We start from the raw sequence: 24,978 nt of genomic DNA, 5'->3' as shown, positions 1-24,978 counted from the left end.
CCTCTTTTCCTTGCCATTCATAGACCACACAGATACAGTCCACAGATCCCTTTGCATTTCTGCTTACTATGTTTGAATTAGAAGCAAATTATAATGGTAATAGATTTCATGGTGAAAAACAGTGGAAATTTATCTGTACTTTAATCTTATTTGTACTTGAATAAAAATATATTTATTATATATAATTATCACTGTATTATTATTATTATATGGTATATGTAATGTTTTATCTCTATATATTTTTATAAGTTATTAATGATTAAATTGTATTTTAATCTGTATTTTACCTTAATCTGAGTTTTTGAGACAGGAGATCAGAAAGTTTCAGCATTTCATTTTCAGCAAAAAACAGAGGGAAGATTTACAACAACTCCTCCAAACCAGAAAGGACTGACTTCAGTTCTACCCTTGAATGAGGAGCTGCACCTGTCAACTACATTATATACTGATCTCTTCACCCTATACTTTTGGGTTCCTCTCTTGATAAGTGGTAACTTTGTCTGCTCACAGCCAAGTGAACAATACCTTTAATCCTTGGTCATCATCTGGGACACAGAGGCAAACAGGAAACTTTCCCAGCCTTGCAGCCCATGATGTACAGGCAAGGAACGCACCTAAAACTGATGTGAAGAACCCAATAGATGGGTCAGGAGACATGGTCTCTTTGTGCCCGCAGAGCAGCCATGGGATATGACTCAACCCCACACTGTCATTCCATTGAATACTTTATAGGGCATCACAAAGCCATTTTCATGGCAATTTTTCTGCTAAGGTAATGATCAGTCACTTGGGAAACCCTGCAGTTCTTTGGGTTCGAGCACACTTTGCAAGGTGAAGGTTCATCTCTTGCTCAAGATAGGCAAACCCAAGGGAAAGGGGTGGACTCATGCCCCATTGCAGCAATCATCTCACAGTCGGGATGGAAAGCGCCGCAGCTGCTAATTGCTTTCCTCAAAACCTTGTGCTGCTCGCCGACAAGCTCCTTGGCACGCAGTCTGTGTGTTTGTTTAGGGGCAGACACAAGCAAATTAGCTTGGAAGTGCCGAGGCCTGATGCTATATTCATATTCCCATAGTGCCATGTATTCCTGTGGGAGCATGTGCAAATTAATTCTGTAGGCTGCTCACTTAAATGGTGCTAATTGCATCGGTCCTCTTGACAAGATACGTCTGCTGTCAGACGTCCAACGAGTTTCTTGCATTTCTGTGGGTGTGTTAGAGAGGGAGAGGCTATCGGAGAATCCTGTAGTGTAGGTATCTCTTGGAAAGAGGAGTCCTCACCAAGATTTGGGAGCTCCAAAAGGATCTTTGGATGGAGATTTGAAGATAGGCTAATGGATCAGCCTGGAGATAAAGCTTTTGAGATGTTCAGAAAAAAGAAAAAAAATTTAATAATTTTTTATTTTTTTTTCACCAGGTTCAAAAGCACTTTAAGTGCTTGGAAATCCCAGAACGCCCTGCATTTCCCCTGTCCTGACTTAAACAGGATAAGATGTTTCTCGGCTGTGCAATCAGCCCCTTCCCACTTTCTTTTTTGAAATGAGTGCATGTAAAATTGGTGACCTGTGACCACAAAATGAATTTAGCAGTTTTGCCCAAGAGGCTCCTTTTGATCTTTATTACAGAGCTCTTAGCAAAGGATGATATTTACGGGTTGTATCTGAACTAGGAACCGTAAATGTGGCCAGAAGCGTTCCTGGGCAATGTAATGCACTCATCTGTGCTGGTAAACTTGGAGAATGATGTCTGGCACATTTTGGCCCAGGCCAGCTAATGTTCTGTCTGACGATTTGTATATCCCAGATGGGCATTTATAGCATGCCAGGGACTGTTCACGGACAGCAGAGGCCTTGTTTTGGAGGCTGAAACCTTTTGCTAGCATAGACATGAACCTGAACATGCCATGGCCTCAGTGCATCTGACTGTGCTTGTTTTACTTGGATGAATGCAACTGTAGCATCTTTGATAGACGTCTAACTTGGGAACCGTGTGTCCTCAAGCTCCCCCTGTAATCAGAAAGAGGAGAACAGCTTTTCCAGGGGTAAATCAGGGCACCTAATTTGGGTTTCTGCTCTGAATTGCCCTCTGAAGGAGCCTTGCTTCTCAGTCCCCGTAGAAGGAGTCAAAGAACATCCTCCTGTCTGGGACCTTAAATGTGTGTGGTGTGAATACACCCTGGGGTGTAATACCTACTAATAGCTTTGCTTGTCCTCTGAGTGATATATGGCAGCTACTGAGCAGTGCAGGGCACTGAATGTGTGGTTACTCACGGAACCACATTTTCTGGCTGCTGTGCTGATAAAAATATACCTGCACTCCCACTGCAGTCATCTCTGATCCTGCTCTGAAGCCAGGGAAGTTTGTGAGCAGGATTGAGCTGGGTTCTGGTTCATATTTAGTCTACATTACTAAATGTGTAGTATTTAAAGGAAACGTGACAATACCAGTGCCTTGTGATGTCGTAAGGAGTAGGGTTGGCTGTCTGTGTTTGCTCAGTCCATAAGCTCTGCTAGGGGGGAGGCTTGTTGTCCCATTTCCATTTCATCATGTGCATTTGTGAGACCCATCACTGTGCTGGTCCCTTTGTGTGCAAATACAGCAACCTCGTCCAGAATCAACATAGGCACTATTTGGAGAGAAAAAGGCAGAATCCACCTTGGCTACGGCATCCATGAAGGGCTGATTTTCCTGGCATTGATGGACTTCAAACTTCACGGTGTCCTAGATACAGCATGATTTTAGAAAGGAAGAATTACATTAGGCATTAAACTGCAAGGTGGAATCACATAGTTGCTGCGGTGCTCTGTTTTACTTACACATTGCTGCAAATTATAATGTTAGTATAGAAGCAATTGCAGTATCATTACACCGTCAGTGCCGCCACTGTAGTTGAAAGATATGCCAGTTTTTTTTTCCTTATGAATTTGTTTTTGAGGGTGGGTTGCACATTAAGGATCACTTCATTCGTTGGAAAGGAACATTTGACAATGGACGTTTGCAAAAAGTCTTTAGTGCATATGGGCAGAGCGTGGAGGTATACTTTTAAAAGAAGTATTTTTAAAAGTGTTTAGAAAAAATGAATTTTGAGGCTTCATAATACTCCATGCAGAGTGTTTTATAAAAGAAAAAAAAAAGTGTTATATATAGGAGTCATTTATGTTATCAACTGACTGCGGGGAGTTAAGTGTTCTGGAGGAACTGCTGCACAGTGAACCAAGTAACTGAAGAGCAGAGCTAATGGGGTCTGGGAGAGCTCCACTGAGAAACTAGTTTCATGAAATCTTCTTAACTTTAAGAAGAATTTTCTCACCAGGCCCTTGTCCTTTAAGCTTGAGCTTTGATGGGAAAATTTCTTCCAATGCAGAAAAAAAAATGCCATATTAACCACCAAAGAAAAATGAAGATTGTTCTATGCAGCTAAGCTCTTCCCCCTTAAATCCTTCAAATCTCTCGTGTTGGCAAAGTTATTATTGCTTAGCTCTGAAAAACACACAAGGTCCAGAATTCATCTTTGAACATTGGCCAAAGAAATGTTATTCTTTGCAAATATTTTGAGTTCTGGTCTAAATTTTTGGAAGACAGCTTTTAATGAGGCCTGGATTTGTCAAGCTTTCTTTAGCAGTGGGTAGAATTTGTGGTGGGGTAAAGATCTGTGTCAGAGGATAAAACAAATGTTTAAATTAGGTAGATCATGCTTTTTAAGAGAAAGTGGACGCTTTCTGTTGCAGAAATGGAAAAATGATGGAGATGCAGAGAGTGGCTGAATCTCTGGCAAAGCACTAGGCACTGCTGAAATTCTGGAATCCTAAAATTCTGGGTTTGGAAAAAAAAAAAAAAGAAACATGGCAATAAATAATGCTTGCTTTAACCTTCTTGTGTTTCTCTTCTCACCTCTGCTTTATTCTCGTGTAACTTGACAGCTACACGTGTTCAGCATTCATTATACACAAGTCCCTGGAGGAGTGCTTGGCAGCTGAGGGCTTGCTTATTCTTGAAAGAATAAAAATGAAATTGAAGAAACTGTTTAAAAAGTTTTGTCCTAAGGACAAAAGGACAGAGTGCTGGCAACTGGAGATTATGTTTAGCTCTTTGTACAGAAGGTTTCTCAATAGAAAACCCTGAGGGGCAGCAGGATCACAACGCTCCTAGTCAGAGATCCGTGTAACAGACATGGTGCTGAGATTTCTACAGCTCCCTCAGGAGGGGAGCGGAGGGGCAGGCGCTGAGCTCTGCTCTCTGGGGACAGCGACAGGACCCGAGGGAACGGCATGGAGCTGGGACAGGGGAGGGTCAGGCTGGGTGTGAGGGAAAGGTTCTGCACCCAGAGGTGGTCGGGCACTGGGACAGGCTCCCCAGGGCAGTGGTCACAGCCCTGAGCCTGGCAGAATTCAAGAATTGTTTGGACAACGCTCTCAGACACATGGTCCAAATGATTATTTATTTATTTGTTTGTTTGTTTGTTTGTTGGGGTGGTCATTTCGGGACCCAAAAGTTGGACCCGATGGTCCTTGTGGGTCCTTTCCAGCTGGGATATTCTATGATCTATGACTTTAACCAAACTTTCAAAGGGAGGGAGTTGCCTTCACAAGGATGTTGGATTTAGGGTTCTCAGCAGAGGGACAACCTATTGTCCTCCTAATGTGAGCTAGTCCAGAAGTGGAAAAAGGAAATGTCAGAAAGAAAATATTGCCTTGTGGTTTAAATCTGTCTCAATGCAGCTTTAAGGGAGAGTTTAGTAGATTTAATAACCCACTGCAGTGCAAAATCATTTCTCCATTTGTATGTTTGTAGACCCTAAATGAGGCTTTGTGTTGAGCAAATTCTTTACCTTTCCCCTTCCCTTTTCCTCCCTTCTTTTTCCTTTTTGCTTTCCTCTCTCTCTTTCCTCTTTCTCTTTCTTTCTTTCCTCTTTCTTTCTTTCTTTCTTTCTTTCTTTCTTTCTTTCTTTCTTTCTTTCTTTCTTTCTTTCTTTCTTTCTTTCTTTCTTTCTTTCTTTCTTTCTTTCTTTCTTTTTCTTTCTTTCTTTCTCTTTCTTTCTCTTTCTTTCTTTCTTTCTTTCTTTCTTTCTTTCTTTCTTTCTTTCTTTTTCTTTCTTTCTTTTCTTTCTTTCTTTTCTTTTTCTTTTCTTTTTTCTTTCTTTTTTCTTTTTTTTTTTTCTTTTTTTCTTTCTCTCTCTCTCTTCCTCTCTTCCTCTTTCTTTCTTTCTCTTCCTCTCTCTCTTTCTCTCTTCCTTTCTTCCTCTTTCTCTTTCTCCCTTTCTCCCTTTCTCTCTTTCTCTTTCTTTCCCTTCCTGTCTTCCTGCTTTCCTGCCTTCCTTTTCCTGCCTTCCTGCCTTCTCTCTGTCTGTCATTCTATCGCTCTTTCTCTCTGTTCTTTTCTATTTTTCCTTCATTCTCCTTTTTTTCTGTCCCTTTTCCTTGACTTTCCTTTGACATAACAAGGAGAATTAAACTATCAGATCATTCACATTGTTCTTTCCTAAATTCTTAGCCCTGTTATTACAGTTTCACGTCAATATGTTATTAATGCTAATTTAATGCTACTGAAAGTTCCTGAGCTGACATGCTCTGTTGACATGTCTCTTACAGTGCATATGCTCTGTAAGGTGCACTGTCTGTTTTAATTTTAAAATGTTTGACAGCTTTGGGATTTTTTTCATGGAGAGCAGCTTAAAGGATGATATGTAAAAGTGAGGTTTAAATCACTCATTATCGTCAAACAGATCTCAGTATAATTTGCTTAAAGAAAAGGGTGTGAGCTTCACTTTCAGGAAACTACACTCTGCTTCCTTGAACCAAGAAGCTCAGATGTACCAAGTCAGCTTGTCCAGTGATGAGCAGGACTCAGAGGAAGATATCACCATCAAAATAAGTGGGACAGAGCCCCATTTCTGTCAGGTTCTTAAGCATTTTTTTTTTTTTTAAATACAGCCTCACCTGTATTTAAATGTCTTAAAATAAAGTACCTAGTGCAAAAGAGATATGTAAGCTCTGTCTATATTCAGTGCAGAGAAGGACATCTCCAAAGAGTGTTGCAACCCACCTTAAGCCTGATGTCCAAGACAGCTGTAGGGGGTGCTGAGATAGCTCAGAAGTTTTTCAGGGCCCAGTGTATTGCATCATTTTTTGGTGCATCAGGTGCACAGGCACTGTGAGATGTGTGAGCATCTTTTGAAAGATTTCATGAGATGTTTTCTGTAAGTGTCCCCAGTGATTGGAAATGACTGAACATCTTTTTTGAAGGATATACAATATCCATTTCTCTTTGCAATTCAATTGTCACTATGACCATAATATTTTTCCGGATATTTTATGTTGTTACTCTTTTGTACTTAAGGCACTCCTGCAGCAGGCATCCTCTGTGCTAATGTCTCTGTTCCAGAGGACCTAGTAGGATGGAGTGAGGGAGGACAGGGATCAGGGTGGAAAAATAGAATTTTTTGTAGAGATCACCAGCAGACCTGAAGCAGGGAAAGTGGAAAACCATTGTCATTGAGTCAGCACCAAGACTTGTGTGAGGCTGATTCGGATCCTCTGTTTTCTCACTGATGAGAGATCCACAAACAATTCTGAACAATTTGGAGTTTTCTGAAAAAAAAAAAAGAGCGAAAAAGGAAGCTAGAAAAAATCAAATGACTATCCTACATTCAGCAAGTCTGTTGACAAATCTGTCTATAGAGGAAGGAAATGATCTCCATCCATCCCAACAAAACATACTGTCATTGCTGGAAAGTGTGGACTACTAGAGCATAAAGATAGGATAAGAGAAGAAAGATACCTGGGAAAACATTTAGCTGTTGAGCGCAACGCTAATTATGGGCCTTTAAAATGATGATAATGTGTTGCTAATTCAAAAAGTTATTCAAATGTATAGTTATAGACCAGTTTGCCTGATTCAGTCACAAAGAAATAATTGACGTGGAAGCCAGTTGACATGGAAGTTGACATGGAAGCCAGTGAATAAAGTATTACGGATGAGAATTATTATGTATCCCTATTCAGGGATTATAGTTTTATGAGAAAGAGGTCATCTCTAAGAAAACTCATTTCTTTCTACAAGGAGTTACGGTTTGGTTGATATGGTAACTACCCAGATATAATATATTTGTTCTTAGGCATTGTTACTGCCTACTGAATGACATTTGCATTAAAAAGTAACACTATACAGTGGATTAAGAACTGACTGAACTCATGTAGCAGGTATCGGTGGAAAGGCATCATTTCTAGTGCAGCTGTAAATGGGATATATAGAAGTCCTGGTGCTATTCCAAATTTCTGCGAACCCTGTGGACATAAATATAAAATTGTTGGTGATAAAATTTGTGGATAGAGCAAGGGATTGATAGAATATTGCATAAGGCAGAGGACAAGGAAGCAATCTTAAGCAATATGTATTTAAAAGCTACTGCAAAATCATATTGCTTTGCTTCTGAAGGAAAACACCAGGGCTATAATTTTATTTTATGAAATACTTACGTGCATGGGAATCAAATTTTCTAAGGTAGCCAGAAAGGACATAATAATGACCAGTGGCTGAAAGCTCAGGTTACTTAGTTTGTCTTCTCTTTTACAGTATGCTTAAATGCTTTCGAATTAAGAGGTGTGGCTGCAGTGCAGATTTTATTACTCTATTTGCCACTCACATTGGATGCTCACTGCTGCAAACCTTCTGAGGAATTCTCCAAACACCACAAGTGTTTGCCTGAAGTTTGGCCTGGCAATAGCAGAAAGAATGGGCGTAAGCGGTCTTCTTTGGTGCTAAAATATTCGTCTTTATCAGGGATCTGGATGAAAGGCTCCAAAAGAAGGGGACAGCTTTTGCCATCCCTTTTCTCTCAGTGCACCCCTGGGTGTAGCACTGGGACCTGTTTTCCAGCTGGGGCCAGTTGATGTGCTTTCATTCTGGCACGCTCTTCCTTTGGACACAAGGAGCTGTGCTGCTAAGTTAGGTGGTAAAGCACTAACCTCTTATATGTCTGTATGAATTATTCTGTAGCTGGAAAGTGAGCATAGCAAATATTTTCTTTCCCTTGTGGATTGTTTGTTCTTGTGCATTAGATATGGACAGGAAGGCAGCACAAGACATTTGTAAAACAAAGGCCAAAGCGAGGCCACAGTTATTTAAGAGGTAATAAGAGATTTAAAGGACAAAGTTGTAAGAAGAGAATTGGCGTTTCTATTTCTTTGTGGCTAGGCAGTTCTGCACCTAGCCAAGCATATGGTTTTGCTGTATAGTCCTGGTTCAAACACAGGAGCTACAACCAGGAAGATTTTGCTAGCCCGTACTTCCCTGCTAGGAAGCCGTGGTTCTTTCTAATTGAACCTAGTGGAGGGTGTCTGATGTCATTAAAGATAGGAGTGATAATTAATGTATCTATAATTTAGCAACATTAGTTCACTGTTACACAAAGAGGTACCCTGCTGTGTTTGAGGCTTGTTTTATTCTTCCTTCTGTATGTCTCCGAGGCAGCATAGGTGAATGACATTTTTGTGATTTTATTCATGCCTTCCATTTGTTTACTCTTTATTTGCAAGAATTTTGCTCATGTTGATTTCTTACTTTGCTTATTTTACTGCACAGCCATACATCTTCCAGTTCTGAGACCAGGCCTCAGAAGTACTGTTTTCTGCACTGACTCAGTACCTGTAACCAAAAGAGCATTTGTTCTTAGCAAAAGCAGAATTCAAAGCATCAATTTAATATCTGCACAGGGCTTTTGATACTTCTAAGAAAATCTTTTGTCAGTACAGCTTGGTTTTGAGTTGGAGAAATGGCATAACTTTGGCTCTTGCAAGTCTTAACGGTTTCAAAGTTTTTCAGTTTTCAAAGTTTTCCTAACAGAGAAGTGTCTCGCTGTTGTGTTGGGAAGTTGTACAGGCCTCCGATGAAGAGGAAAAAACTGATCATTTCACCTGTCTAAAGCGAAGGACGTAAGCAGTCTTGAATGAAGTATCCTGGCTTTCAAACCACTAAGGAAAATGGAGCACAAGAGATCTCTGGCTAAAATTTACATGAACTGACCCTGTGATCAGTCAATATTGGTTCCTGCTGTGGTGCTGCATCCAGCTCTGGGGTCACCAGGACAAGAAAGACCTGGATGTGTTAGGGCTGGTCCGTAGGAGTCTTTATCAGGCTTTGTAATGGTAGGATAAGATGTAATGGTTTTAAACTGGAAGAGGGTAGAGTTAGATTAGATATTAGGAAGAAGTTCTTTACTCAGAGGGTGGTGAGGCCCTGGCACGGGCTGCCCAGAGAAGCTGTGGATGCCCCATCCCTGGAGGTGCTCAAGGCCAGGCTGGATGGGGCTTTGGGCAACCTGGCCTGGTGGGAGGTGTCCCTGTCCATGGCAGGGGGGTTGGAACTGGGTGATCTTTAAGATCCCTTCCAACCCAACCCATTCTGTGATTCTGTGTGGTGTGAAAAAATGGTGACTGCTCTGAATTTTGTCTGTACAAGCAACAGCCCTGAAGATATTCCAAAGAAAATCTGCTTGCATGATTCTTCTTGGCAAAGAGATGTAGGCATAGAACCACAGAATGGCTTGGGTTGGAGGGGACCTTACAGGGCATGCTGGTGGTTCTCTCAAAAAAATGCTGATAGGAATTTGACTGAGGTACTCTACAAGTACTGACAAACTCCTTGCCTGTGTGAACTATGCAACACCAGACCCTTGGCTGAGTAAAGGTACTTTTCTGCTGTGTTGATACAAAATTATCCCAATTCTAAACACCCTGGATAACACATTCTAGCAAGAATGACCGCTCTCTGGTCTCCCTTGCTGCTGCAGCAGCAAAGGGTCCTGGATGTGTTCAACTGCTTTTTATTGCTGTGTTGGCTTTTGGGGCTTCTGGCAATGGATTTTACAGTCTTCTTTGTTTCCATTGAGCTTAGTGTACCTCAGATGCAGCTGATAATCTGGCCCGTAAATTCATCAGCACAATGGAACAGGAAGAATATCTGATTTCATTGCTAGGCTTAACTAAACATTGTGGAATACCAGATTTTTTTATTGAAAGTCAGGAAGCAGGAGGAGAAATACAGGTTCTGCTGTCAACATCCTCAGAAAAATCATTCTTATCTCACAATTTCGGATGTAGCTTCATGCACAGTTCAAGGTGAACCTCCTGTAGCAAGTCTTGAGAGAGCCCTGTGGGATTGTGCCCAACTGGTGAGGGCATTGCCTGTGCTGGGGTTACTCTTGGCTCCTGGCTCCATGCTCTTTTGGAAGCAGCTGGCCCTTGCTGCTCCTTGACAAGCACGACAACTAAAGATACTGAAGGAATAATGTATGAAACATCAGGTGGAGATGATACTAAACACCATATGCAGCAAGACGAGTTTTGCAACTGCAGAATATATGTATATATATTATGGTGTTTGCAATTAGGCAAATGAAGGAATGGGACTTAGTTTTCCTCACCAGGCTGTGTTTAAATAAGAGAAAGGACATGAACGTGGGGCTGTGCATGCAGTGTAAAGTCAGAGGTTCATTTGTACATTCTCATTAAATCAATTCCTCGAGCTGGTTGTCCCCGTTGATTACAAGCGTGCGATTATCTCTTGATCTGGGAAAACAAAGCATAAATAAATGTTGCTTCAAAGATATGTCAGGAAAGAGGTGGATAGGTAGACAGTTCTCTGCAGAAAAGCATTTACCCACAGCTGTGATGACACTAATTGGGAGCATGAGAAATGACTGGGTATTTTCACTATCTCCTTTGAAGCCTGTGTATAGGGCTGAATGTTCTTCAAAGTTTTAGTCATACTTAATGGTGCTTTCTGCTTGAGCAAAGTGGAGAACAGACACGTAAAGAGTCATGGCCCTAGAGCAGTGTTGACAGGGGAACCACGCACAATTTGGTAAGATACCTCACAGTGGACTTCATCTTGTCTCTGACACTGGCCTCTTATGGGACCTTTTCATGACCGATGTCGGTTCATCATTCTGTGCTCCAGATACTGCTTCCCATCTTGTTTCTGTTTTGGGTAGAGATTTATTTATTTATTTATTTATTTATTTATTTATGAGTAGGAGCTGTTCTATCTATCTGAAAAGTTTGAGCAGCACCCCAGTATTAACTGGGCCTTGAGATGGGCCTCCTCACCAAATCTGACAGTGGAATCATTTTAAACGTTCTCGAGTTTTTGTGTCTTCCATGCAGATTTATGGAGCAATGAAAGAAAGCCAAAGTAATGTCTTAGCTTTGGGGAAGGCTCTGTTGGGCTTCTTGGCTGGCCAGTCAAGAAAAAAAGTAGCTCAAAATCAGAGGTAGGGTGTTTGGTTTCTTGCCTAGCCTGTGGTTAAGGGATAGGATAGGGGAAGGGAATTTAGGGTGTGTAGAGAGAGACAGGGAACAGAATTTTTACAGTGGGACCACATGGAAGTGGACAAATCCCAGGAAATCAGGTTTTGTTAGTTACGTATCTTACAAAATGATGTATTTACCTGTGATAATTTTGTACTGGTTCTTTTGCTTTTTCAGACGTTCTGTGTCCAAATGTCCGTGTGGAAGGAGATCGATTCAAGCATACCAATGGAGAGACTGATGAGATTCCAGGTAAAGAGACACACTTTTCTGCTGTACAGCTGGGGGTTGAGAAAATAGAATTATACGTTTCTGGTGTGATGTTCTTATCTGTTACACAGTTGAGTTGGCATTTTCTTAATCTAACACATTCAGTGATGGAGAATTATTCTAGAAACTGTAGGACTGGAAAAGAGTTATCTGACCATGGACAGAAAATTTATCATGAGCTTTTTTTTTTTTTTTTTTTTTTTTTTTGACATGGCAGCAAATTAAAAAGCTAGTGGAGCTTAGAGTAGTGGATAGGGGAAAGCAATAAGCCTTTTGTTTTGTTTTCTCTCTTTTTTTTTTGATCACTCAACATTTGATGAGTTTGAATGTCTATTTATTTGGTCTGTGATTATTGTGGGATGTCCACAACCAATGGCCACTACCACTGAAGATCAGGTTATACATGTGTATGTAAGAAAGAAAAAAAAAGAGAGAGAGAGAGAAAGTCACAAGAAGGACCGGCTCATCTGAAAAAATCAAGTGAAAAATTAAGAGAAAAGAAGATTTGTTAAGATCTCTGCTTTTCCATGAGTTCTGATACATCCTTCCAGGCAGATGAAGGACTTAATTTGTCAGACATATGCATGGGCTGTGCTTCTTTTCTACCCACCCAAGACTGTTTGAGCTGTTGGCAGAGAAAACCTGTGCAGCAAGAATGTGCTGTGAATATCTCTGATTGACCCAAAATCTGCAGTGAGAGGCAGAAGGCTCTTCTGCAGCTTGATTATGAGTCAAAATGGTAAAGGTCTGACAGCTCTGCTACAATTTAAGAGTTTTTTCTCTGGGGGACTTGCACTGCCTGCACAAAATATCAGTTCAACCGTGCTGTCTGTAGGCAGCTTATTTTGGCTGCAGTCTGGCTTCACCTAGGCCTGTGATGATGCTGAGTGGTAGCACCTTTTCTGGTTGTTAGACGCAACCCCATAGTCCCCATACACCCAATCTCAACTGCTGTCCACTTCTAGGTCTTGTGTCAACTGTGTCAGCTTATTCTGACAGTCCTTGAAGGCTGTGCAAGTGGTAGAGCTATTCAACAGATAACTGTACTGATTCTGAAGGAACCTATTTGTGGCGGAAGTTGCAGCTCAAAATGAGTAGGAGGATTGTATCCCTCGCACAAGATTATCTTCTACATGATGCTTTCCAGAAGGCTGGTGTTGCAAATGGCTGCCTATGTCTAGTCTGTGTTTATCAGAGTAGAATTTTAATTCATGTGGTAGTTGGTACACTTTATGCTTTCATTTGATTTCAAAAATAAATCTGATAGGAAGTGTAAAGGACAAGCATTCCACTGCAAGTCCAATGCAAGGGTATTGAGTACGATAAGGTGTACATTTTTACATACATTCACATTTATATACGTAGATACTTATGCTCTTCTGTAAAGTTTCTGTCTTTTAACTGTAGACTAGTTCAGGTTGGAAGGAAACTATGGAAGTCATCTGGTCCAACCTTCTGCTGGAAGTGGGACCTAACTTCAAGGTCCTCTTTAAAATTAACAGGTTGTTTGGGGCCTTGTACAGTTGAGTTTTGAGTATCTTCAAAGACAGCGTTTCCATAGGTCCTCTAGACCCCTGTTGCAGTTTGGATGCTATCACATTGATTTTTTTTCCCATAATATCTAATCAGAATTTTATTTGTTGCAAGGTGTCTGTTCTCCTGGTTGGACAGATAGCACGGTGCAGGCATTTACTGGACACAGGGATCCTCTGTTCACCATAAAGCATGAAGGCTCATCGTACCATGGAGTGGCTTAATAACAAGGTTACTGTAATATTTGACTAAAAACGGTCTAAGGGTCATTGTGCTGCTGGAGATGGATCAGTATAGGACCAAAATGCTGACTGACTACTTATGTTCACCCTACATACACTGTGATAGTTTCAGAAGACTGCAGGCCCTTGGGTCCAATTCCAGCTGAATATCATTGCATTCTCTCAGCTAAAGTAATTGGAAAATTTCCGTTGGCTTAGACCACTGTATTTCCATTTCCAAAATAATGCGTTGTGCTGGTAGTTGCTGCTGAAGGGCTTTTTTGTGCTGCCCCAAAGAGGACTGCGCTGCAGTTTTGAGGAGCATCCTTCCACCTGCTCCTCACGCCTGTGAGAGCATTTCAGCTCTGGAGCTTCTGCGGATTCACCACTGACAGCACAGAGGGGAAGGCAGTTCCTCTGCCAACTAGTCCTCAACTATTAAAGGCTCTGCAGTTAGTACCTGTGTCTTCCCCTCCACTTGGAAGCTTGATGATAGCCCAAATTGGTACTTGCCTGCAGGCTCCTAGCGCGGCAATTCGCAGCTGCATCCTGCACAAGCTTGTTTCTAGGCTGACACAAAGAGGAGCCCCATAGGGTGGATGTTGCAGCTAACCTCATTTTAGGGTTGTATTTAGGCTGTATTAAAAGGCTTCTCACAGCAAACACCTCTTTCCTTTCTCAGGCAGGGATAAGATGACAGAACTGGAGGTAAGAGGGGGAAAAGTCTTTCTGGGTATTTTTTTTCTCATCTTTTTATTGGGTGAAATGCAGCAGCAGATGTCACAGGCAATTGTTTCACAAAGAACATCACCAATGCCAGCCCTTTCCCATATACCATATCTATGTACACATAATAACACGACCAGCAACCTTTAAGTGTGTGATTGCAGTTATCTGAATGTGATTTGAGTCACTCTGGATTAGCAAAAGTAAACGTAAATGCTAGATGATAGATAAACTATGAAAGGACAAACTGTGAGATGAAGGGAGTCAGCGGTGTGACTGAGCTGTGGAAGATGTGTGGGATTTTGTTAGGGCTGAGGCTGAGGGTAGGGGTACAGCTGAGAGCATGGCCCATGCACAGCCAAGTGAATAACTACATGAAAAAGGATGCTATGAGCTGGAAGAGAACCAGCAGACTAAACTGATATTTCCCCTTCAAAAGACTGGTGCTTTTTTTCTTTAGACAAACAGAACTAAGCTAATCTCATCTATCTGAACTTCAGCAAGCGTTTGGCAGAGTACTGTATTGAAAGTAATTGCTAAAATTAAAAAGGATAGATATTAATAAAAGATGTAAAATGAGACAGAAACTGGCTAGCAGGGAAGTAATGATGGAGTTTCTAGGAAAGGGAATAACAAGCCCGAGGGCAGACAGTGATGGACCTCCTCAGGTCCACTTTTAGGTCTAGTCTTCTCTGTGAATATCCACAATATAAATTAGTATCAAGCTATCATGCAGGAGGAACTGGTTTGCCTCAAAAGCTCGGGATTTTTTCCAACTAAGTTGGGACAATTTGTTCAAAGGACATGTTATGGGACTTAGGGATCAGGACCAGGAATCTGTGCCATAAACCCATACTTTTTGGTGGCGTCTTAGCAGATGCTTGTAAGCCACAGTGCTGTACGGCTGGAGAAAAAGGCAATGGTCATTATCGGATAGGGTAAAGTAGGTCTTGTAGAGATAGGGAAGAATTCACGTGAATGGACAGGATTTTGGTTGTAGCTCATCTAGAAAAGCGTGCTTGGACTTCTTTGGTCAGGAAAGATAGGTTTGGTCTCGAGGAGCTAACATTGTGTTCAGGAGCCAGAGAGCCTATTTTCAACGGGAGATTGCAAAAGTGCAGCGTGCAGGCGGAAGGGGGAGATATGATTGCCTTCCACAAATAGATCAGGAGAATAGCTGGAGGGAGATAGGGGAATCACTCAAGCTAAAGGACAAAGAGTATCATAAAAAATGGGTATCCGCTGTTTAAGAAATACATTCAGGTAAGACATTAGAAGAAGGCTTCAGACTGTCAGAGATATGAAGGCCTGGAACCAGCTGCGAAGTAATAGTAATGGAGACAAATAAACAGCAATAGACAGGGCTACTTCTCATAGCAGAGGGCTGTACGCTGACCCTCTGGTATCACAGCATTTAAATGAAAAATCACGAGCTGTAGGATCCAGTGAGGGTTGCCACAGTGAAATATGGTTGCATGAGGTAAGGATATATAGGCAGCTTTACTGTACTACTGATACAAATTTTGGCAGTGACGTGAAGCAGCATCCTCTGAGCAGTTCATAACACGTAAATTCTGAATATAAATGTTTCTGCATGCATTAGGAATCACACTGGGAATTCTGAAAGAAAGAGAGAAATCTGGTTAGGATACCAGGATAAACACTGTTTCTCTTCCAGGAAGTCTGATATTTTAAAGCAATGCTTAATGATACTTAAAATGAATTTCTTTCAGCATCCTTGTGGGTACCATGAGTTTTTTTGTTTTGTTTGTTTTGTTTGTTTTGTTTTGTTTTATCAAGAAGGGAAAAGAAAACAGAAGAGAGTTTAACTCATCTGCCCTGAAATATTCAAAATTAAAACCATAGTTGTAATGCTTAATCTCTCTTATATTTCTATATTGTTATTTTGGTCCCATCACCATTTAACAAGGGATCATAGCCTACTACAAATGATGACCAGGCAGGAAAACACAATGATAACATTTTACACCCTGAAGATGTACCCCTTGTGTAGTTTTATGAACCATTATATTGCATTGAAACAACACATGAATTATCAAGCTATTGAAAAATGAATTATGCTTCTTGAGGTTTTAAAACTTCACATTTGATTTATTTGTCTATTAAACTAGACCTGCAGGACATGGGATTTAGTTGCGGAAATCTGCACGATCCCTAGATGTAAAAATGAGCTGAGCTCTGGTCTTCAACATTGTCCACCAGAGGAGATAATGCTACTCAGCAGATGATGGTTCCTATTTTCAGAGTGAATCTGCCACAGATGTAAAGAACGACTTGCACAGATTTTTATAAATTGCAAAGAAAAATTAACCCTGGGAAGGTATGCTTCCAACCACTGCATAAAATTATGCATCATGTACAAGCCACACTGGATGGTGTTAATGGGGCAAGGAGGAAACATCAAAGCCTCTGTCTCCTAAGTAGTCACAAAGGCCATGGTATGAAGGACAGCAGAAATTGCATTATGGGTTGTAATACAGATTGACCTCAGCAGTCTCACTCTCTTCCCCATCTCTGAAACCTTCGTGTGCAGATGAGGAAAATGCCAGCATATTTATGATCTCTGTGTTTTTCTGTAGCTCTATAAAAGACATTTGGGCATTCTACTACAGAGACACCGGCTGTAAAACTAGTAGCCTACAATTATAGACTGTAATGGCTGTGTTTAACTGTCAGCATGTCTCCAGTGTCCTGTGGTTTGCCGTACAGGGCCTGCATTCCAGAGATGCCAGTGACTAACCAGCTAATTACAATATTCTTGGGACTATTTATATTTTTTATATTAAAACATGTGGTAGCAGGAGAGAACTGGAGCATCCGGGCTGTTGAACCTGCAGAAGGAGCACGTTAGATCCATGTCCCTCAGGGGGCAAAAGCGCACTTGTCACAGCGTGATGGGCATTTTGCCCTCCCTTTGCACTTGGTACACTGCATCATCCGTCTCCAAGTCTCCTTGAGAATCCCCTGAGAGGTAAGCGGTGAATCCAGGAATAGCTGCAGAGCTCTGTAGTGGATCACTGGCTTCAGACAGTAGATGCACACAGTTTTGCAGCAAACTTGAAGCTGGCTATTCATGTAGACACCAGCCACTCAATCCACAGTGGTGTAACCATATGTACAAGACTGGATATAGCTATGAAAGATGAGGGAGAAGGATGGAGCTTTCCTGTGCCATGGTGCAGTCACTTTGCTGTCACATTTTTCAGTGACCACCCGTTAGGCGATGATAGAGGGGAGGAGGTCAAGAGCTTCTTCCCTCCTTCCCCCCCCAGCTTTTCCTAAGAAGTCCCCATATATAATTCGGTAAAGTGTGATCAGCACTGCCTTAAGTGCTAATGATCATCCCCAGAGGTCTTCAAGAAGTGTGTAGATTTAGAACTCAGTAGCATGATATAGTGGTGGACTTTAGTACTTGGTTAAAGGTTGGACCAGATGATCTTAGAGGCCTTTTTCAACCTGAATGCTTCTATGATCTCCATTCTAGAAGAGTCTGGAGAGGTGGATATGAAGCCTGGCTCCTGAGACAAATGTATCTGGCTATAGCTGCTGTGTGTCCATGAGAAGCAAGCAGGAAAAGTAGTAGTTGACGTGTTGTCCAAGATTCAGTATCGTGTGAGCTGGAGAAACTGGATGGGCTTGTGTGGGTTGAATTTGTCTTCTAGGCTGGTAGGTGGGATACCTGTGGAGGTATTATTAGGAAGTCACTTTCAGCTTTGCTTTCCAGGAGGCTATAGACTGTAAAATAGCTAATCTCAACAATATAGCCTGTTTGTCACACTTAAAAGAACTTTGAAGGTTTACAGAAGTCACCAAATGACTCACCACTGTTCAAGGACATTTTAGTACCCAGTAACTCCAAGACAAACAGCTCAAGTAAGCAAATGATTACCAATAAGTCATCCATGAGCTGTAACTGCAGCCACTACAGTCCTATGGGCCAGCTCTAACCTGTGTGTTAGGTGTACACCATGGCATGGCCAGTGTCCAGATCCCCCAGTTATCCAGAATGGGGACTTGCGGTGGTTTCACTTGGGCTTATGAAAAAAAGCATCCTGCAGATTATATATCATCACACTGCCCCCAACAGAGCTGGGTTCAGGAATTTCTTGAATTAAAACCCCATGTTTTAAACTTTTTTTTTTTTTTTCCCTAATATGTTCACAGTTGTAGCTATTACCCAACATCATGGATCTCAGTGGACTTTTCATACTGTGACCTGAGCAGTGCTAGGCATTGGATCCGTACTGGAGCAGGTAGCCCAGCTTAGCTGCTCAAAGACATCAGAAAAAAATGGAGAACAAATGCTGAAATTACTTTAGGATTTGCTACTGCAGGAAGAAAACTGGAATATTTGGTAATAGCTGAGCAGTCCCCATGAAAGATTTTCTCTGGTCTGAATCCCAGCAGTAACAAATTTTGACTTCTGCATTCACATTAAATACTTACATGGGTTAACCATGCACAGAAATAAGCACATGAAATATTCAGATACCTGCATATTTTAAAAATACCTGTCCCCAAAGTTTGTTGTGTTTTTCTTGTTATTGTTGTTTTTAAACTAGTAGCATTTGCTTTCTTCCAGAAGTTAAACAAGCCAGGACTTTTTCTTACTGCAGTGTATTTGAGGTTGATAAAAGAGAAATAAATTCAATTTCTGCCTCTTCATAGCCCAAGAAGCAACCAATCCTTTGGCTATAAAAAGATTAATAGTTTGGAGAATGGTGAGGTACCTGCCAGATATTTCTCGGCCCAGATAGTTTTGATTAATCCTATTTCAGAAAAAGATTGCTGCAAAAGAAGGGACTGGAAAAAGCATCTCCTAGATTTGTCACTGCAAGTGTTTTGGCCGTTGTGCACAGAAGATGGGAAGAAGGTGTATATACAATTTCAAGAACCTCCTCCTAATGCTTGGAGATAAATCAGCCTGTCTGATGCAAATGGTCTCCAACAACTGCTGTGGTCGGTTTTGGGATTACCTACAGGTCTAATCTGTTTGGTACTGATCATCTGGCACAAAGTAACCAGCACAGTCTCTTAGAGAGCAATCCCCAGCTGCAGTCATATTAGGCCTTGCTCATAGCACCTAAAACTAACATGAGTACTTTTACTTTCATGAATAATCTGTTGATGAGGTTTTCATATAGCTCGGACAGCAGAACTGCGAGGAGAATCTAGCAGGTTATACCCTAATAAAATGTTTTTGCTCAGATACTTTTTCACAGCCTGAAGACACTGGTAGTCTTTTGGACAAGCAAACAGCAGGAATTGTTGCTGATAATGCTGAGTTCATCAGTCCTGCCAGTCTCATAAGCACTTTTCTGCTGTTGCTCATCTCAGCTACATGCAAAGAGTCCTCCTGGGTCCACTGTGCTGCCAGCAAAACCTTTATTCAAAGGAGTGTGGAGTCCTCCCCTCCCTGCTGCTAACCCAGGTGGTTACCCTGTGGTTAGTCCATTTTATGGATTTCCAGAGGACCACAGGGCACCTCAGCTCCCGAGGAACTCAAAGGAGGGCTTCAAAATAGAGGAACTAATTAAAATCAGAACTTAATACAAATAGTCCTGGTAAGTTCAGCTGGTGCAAGCCTATCTGGCATACAAGGACATCAAAGGAATAATGAACCCCTGTTTAATCTTGTAAATCACTGGAGCAGGAAAGGAGCTGAAAGAGGGCCCATGGCAGTAAGCCAGATGTCCATCACAGAGAAAATGGAGAATGACTTCTACACAGAAAAGCCTTCAGCAACGAGGCAAAGAGTTCAGTGTCAAGACCAGCTTTCAGTGTCGTTCAGTATGCCACTTGCCGCTGTCCGAAAACAGAGGCAAACAGATAAGAGAGGATGAGTGGGCTGGTGTAGATAAACAGAACAGTGCATGGAATAAAGTGGTGTGTTATTAACATGGGATCAGGTGCTGAAATGTGCTGCCTTAAAGACAGCTGCTGTAGACACGTATTTATTTCCTGCTCTTACAACAGGCTGCGGGTTAGATTCTACCAGGTGTGTCTTTCTGTATCTGTGTATTCACCTACTTGCTTATGACTTTGACCTCTTTCTTTCTCTCTCTAGTACTGCCTCTGTGGTCTCATTTTCTTATTCATTTTATGACCCTCTTATCTTTCCTGAAGTGCTATCTTTCCCTTCCTGTGTAAGGGTATGAAACGATTGTTTCTGATCCCTGTTTTTTTGAGTAAAGCTTTAGGCTGATGTTTGCAAAAAAGAGTAGCCCAGTAGTTCAGCCTGGTGACCGCGTGCTCACCTGCCTCACTGCTTCCCCATGCTTGCTCCTTTTTGAAGTATAACTATGTGATATCCCTCAAGCAACGTTCCTGCTTCTGGTAATCCCAGATGTGGACTGAAGCTCAAGCTGAGGTTGAGTTCATTTTGGCATCTGCACAGGACTGTTGTGGCTTGCTGCTTTTCTGGGCAAAAGCAAAAAAGTAGAAATTGTCTCTCCCAGTGTTGTGATGCACAGAAAGCAAACCAGGATCGGTAAACCAGCAGCCTGAGTGGTGGCAATATGTATCAGGGTATGTCTGCTTTATTATGGTTATAAAACTGAGACCATCTAGGATATCCTCTAAGACACCTTCTGGAGTATCACCTGGAAGGTACTCAGCTTGCTGAAGTAACTTCTTCATGCTGTAAGAACTGTTCCTTCTGCTTCAACAGTGCCTCATTAGAAGCGTAAGCTCTTACCTGCTCTTCCCAATGAGGCCGTATTAAAATTCCAGTGGATCTCATGGGAAGACAGTCAGATCATCATGAAGTGCTGCTTAAATCTCAACAGTAGCATCTGTGGAAACAAAGGGCAATTGGTTAATAGCAAGAACTTCTTTAAAACACTCTTGAGGCCCTTTTATCTATAGGCTTTGGAGAATTGTATAGTTCCAAAATTCCCTTATGATCTGCTTTTAAATGTAGCAAATTAATTTTAAGGTCTTGTACAACCTGTTTGCCCACTACAGTGCTTCATGCAGGGTTTGTGGGCAGCGAGTGAACCTCGCTGGTTTACTCCTCCTCAGGCGCAGTCCTTAATGCTCTGGGAATAAGTCAGATAACAGCTGCTGGATGCTGCTTTTGAATCAAACTGTTGAGCTGGGAATGCTGGATGTGGGGAGAAATATCTGTGCAGAACGTAAGATACTGCTTTCTCTGGTTTTGCTGGAGAGGTGAACTATAGGGGAATAAAACAGGGAAAGAAGATAGAATTCTTATCCATTGTAAGTCTTTGGAAATCACTTACTTGTTGACAGCCAGAAAGGTTTTCCAAGAAAAGACCCGAGGGTAATGGTGAATAAAAATTGGACATCAGCCAGCAACATGTGCTTTCAGCCCAGAAAGCCAACCATATCCTGGGCTGCATCAAGAGCAGCGTGGCCAGCAGGTCAAGGGAGGTGATTCTAGCCAACTCAAACCATTGCATGATTCGGTAATAACAACAGTGCACAACATCACCCCTCCTAAATACTACTTCTTATTGCCTAGTGATTAGGACACTGATGGACTGTTAGGAATACGGATAATTTTAAAGTAGTGGAAGAGCTTTGGAGATGGAGAATTCAGTTATCTCTTTAAAATATCCCTAATTATCTAAGGTTCTGTCAGCTCTTGCCAGAATTTCCTTTCCTGTGGTGGAAGGTATGTCAGGAACAGCAAAAATGGTGTAGCAGATGATGACTACTATAACAATAACAGCAACACATGTTTAGTAAAGCGGTAGGTCTCCCCTTCAGTGTTTGGACACTTCTGTTTCAGCCCTGGACTGAGACACATCTTCATTGTCCAGAAAGAACTGTTTTCAGCCTAGAAAACAGTAGAAGAAAATACAGTAGAAGAGAAATGATAACGCTCATCTACATTCTAACTTCAAGTAGCTAATTGCCAGACACAATTGGCTAAATGCATCATTGAACTTCAGAATATAGCTTAACTTTTTTCCTTTTTTTTCTTTTTCTTTCTTTTTTTCTTTTTTCCTTTTTTCTTTTTCTTTTTCTTTTTTCTTTTTTCCTTTTTCCTTTTCTTCTTCTTCTTCTTCTTTCTTCTTCTTCTTCTTCTTCTTCTCCTCCCTCTCCCTCTCCCTCTCCCTCTCCCTCTCCCTCTCCCTCTCCCTCTCCCTCTCCCTTTCCCTTTCCCTTTCCCTTTCCCTTTCCCTTTCCCTTTCCCTTTCCCTTTCCCTTTCCCTTTTTTCCCTTTTCCTTTCTTGTTGTTGTTGTTGTTGTTGTTGTTGTTGTTCTTGTTGTTGTTCTTGTTGTTGTTGTTGTTGTTGTTGTTGTTCTTCCTTTTTCTTCTTTCCTCTCCCTCTCCCTCTCCCTCTCCCTCTCCCTCTCCCTCTCCCTCTCCCTCTCCCTCTCCCTCTCCCTCTCCCTCTCCCTCTCCCTCTCCCTCTCCCTCTCCCTCTCCCTCTCCCTCTCCCTCTCCCTCTCCCTTTTCCTTTATATATTAGCAGAAAATATAACTTGGGGAGGTAACAAAAATGGGGGCCACTGATGGTAGTAATAGTCTTCCAGATCATACCAGAGAAATGGAATGAATGTGTTCAGGATCTAGTGAACATGCAGGCTCTTCCTTTTGAGCACAGGCAAACCATGTAAACATAACTTCCAAGAATGCAGAAATGTTAGGGAAGAAAATTGATAAAATCTTGTATTTTCTGAAAGACTCCCAGGTGACACTATTCTTCCTAGGAATTTATATACTTCTCTGCCAGAAACTTTACTGCCATTGACCTCCGTTAGTGAAAGTAACGTGCTGTCTTATCACAGGCACTACAGATTGCCATTTTCAGAAGTGTCAGAGGAGCAGTAGCTGATGACAACCTCCCTTGACCTTGGCACTTGGCAGTACTCTATCAGTATCTTGACAAGGCTGATAATTCAGCTTGAAGTTTAACTAAGACCAGTGTATGGAGCATTTCCTGCAAAAGCCACTTTGTTTTATGTTAGTGCTTGTGGCTGGAAATCCTCCATGATAAATGCAGCCCAGACACATCACCTGAGGCTTCAGTGCGCAGTGCCTTTCCAGATTCCTTTCTCACCTGCTTTCGACATCGCCCACCAGAAACTTTTACAATTAGAAGTAGCCCACTGGCCCCCCTGCAAGTGTTGCCTCGAGCTCCTTGGGAATACAAAGCAGAAGCCTTTTCTTAGAAAGTTTCTTCAGACAAAGTAAGAAGCTAATGACCCTGTTCTGCTTTGAGAAGACTTTCCAGATGTGCACACTTCTGTGTTTCTGGCTATTAAAACTTCTTGCTGTTGTTTTGTTTTTCTGGGTTTTGGTACTGTTTTTTTGTGACATCTCCCTGCCCCCTAACACATTCTTAGTGGAATCAAGCAGAAATCCAGCTCATGCTCAGAAGAACCAACTACGGCCCCTTCAGCCTGATCTTGAAATAATTATTTTGAAAAAAACACTGTGGGACTGCGAGACAGAGCTCTTTGATCATCCTTTGGCCCCTCTTTAGAGTGTGGCAGAGTGCAATGTGGACATCCTTCCTGTAAAAGAGAATCTGTTGAACGTTAGAGGTAGACGATGTAAAAATTGTCTAGTGCCAAGTTTTACCAATCTTTCCCTGCAACAGGCAGCCTACTTTCTGATTCTGGGAAAATGAGCTGCTTCCTGTAAGGAGCTATTACTTGCAAGTAAAGATACATTCGGCTGATTTGATCAGTAGAGCAGTGCATAAGAAATTGCTTTTCAAGCCAAGTATGCTGTTAGGAATCTAGGCTTCTCTTTCAGGTCACCGTTTTAATTTTAGTGTTAACGGACTAGGGTGCGCTGCTTTTCAGGAGACGTGATTAGGTTAGAGGGTTTCAGTGGCCCCATATTGTTTTAGCAGCCATAATGAAATAGGAAGCTTATGATCAAAGAGTATTATTCATCTTATTAATTGTCATATTTATGGCATTACTGATTAAATAATTTATAAGCCATCTGGGAAACCACACCTGTCCTTTTACACACAAAAATACCCCACCTTTTCAAGCAAAGCACCTGAGAACAGAAAACTTCCCCCCCTTTCCTCTTGTGATGGAGCATGGTGCAATGGCTCGATAACAGTAGCCTTGTCCTTGCTAATTCAGCTAGATATGTTTCTTCCACATCATTTTTGGAGAGGACTGGGAAGCTATGTGTAGGACCTCATTTTCCCTGTAGCCCTCGGACAGCATTTGATTTGTGTCTTCTAACTATAGCCTAACTCTCAAACTCCTGTTTTCCCACATTTGGCTTGGTGGAGTTGGAGACATCTGTGAATTTTCTTGGATCCAGGGATGACTCCACTCAATGCTACTCATTGGCAGTGACAACATGCTTTGTCCTTGGTGGTGGAAAGCTAATGTACAGCCCAAATTTCTGCTGTCAGTCCATCCCAGAAATGTGCTACAACAGACTAAATAGGCAGTGAGACATTTGGGGAAAGATCTAAGTGAGCTGTTTCCACTGCACTGTTAGCAGCCAGGTAGTGCCAGGTGTAAGCTCCTGTTCAGGTGTTGGATAAATTATTACATCATCACTTATTTTTTAAGTTAACATTGATATTCAATACTAAATTAAAAGCATCACAATGGTTCCCTCACAATCCCAGTCCTAGTCCTGAAGTCAACAAGGGAAGAACATACTTAATCCAGTGCTTGCAGGCACGTGAAATAAACAAAATAATAAAAATAAAGACTATATATGTTTTCTTTTCCTTCAACCAGAATAATCTTGGAGACTACTTTCAAGCTCAGATTTGTTTGGGACTCTCCTCATGTCTTCTTTCCAGTCTCACCTGGGCAATCTGCCCAGATTAATCTCTCAACTCAACTGACAATATTTGGGGTTTGTTTGTTTCTTCTCCCTCTTAGAAATGGTATGGTACCTGTTTAAGGGGATACATAAATGGTCAACAGATACTGTTAAGG

The 24,978-nt window shown here is 41.6% G+C and overlaps 1 protein-coding gene across 2 annotated transcripts in view; it reads left to right on the top strand.

The window, feature by feature from the left end:
• The window catches only part of COL22A1 (collagen type XXII alpha 1 chain), a 233,608-nt gene that overhangs the window by 59,623 nt on the left and 149,007 nt on the right, over window positions 1-24,978 (top strand). For both annotated transcript variants that reach the window (XM_066990776.1, XM_066990778.1), the window contains one exon: window positions 11,483-11,557. In XM_066990776.1, the coding sequence (XP_066846877.1) occupies window positions 11,483-11,557 (75 nt within the window). The remainder of the gene's footprint in view (window positions 1-11,482; window positions 11,558-24,978) is intronic.

Source organism: Anser cygnoides, chromosome 2, assembly GCF_040182565.1.
Source record: "Anser cygnoides isolate HZ-2024a breed goose chromosome 2, Taihu_goose_T2T_genome, whole genome shotgun sequence".
Classification (NCBI taxonomy): domain Eukaryota; kingdom Metazoa; phylum Chordata; class Aves; order Anseriformes; family Anatidae; genus Anser; species Anser cygnoides.
This window is presented reverse-complemented; position numbering and strand designations above follow the sequence as displayed.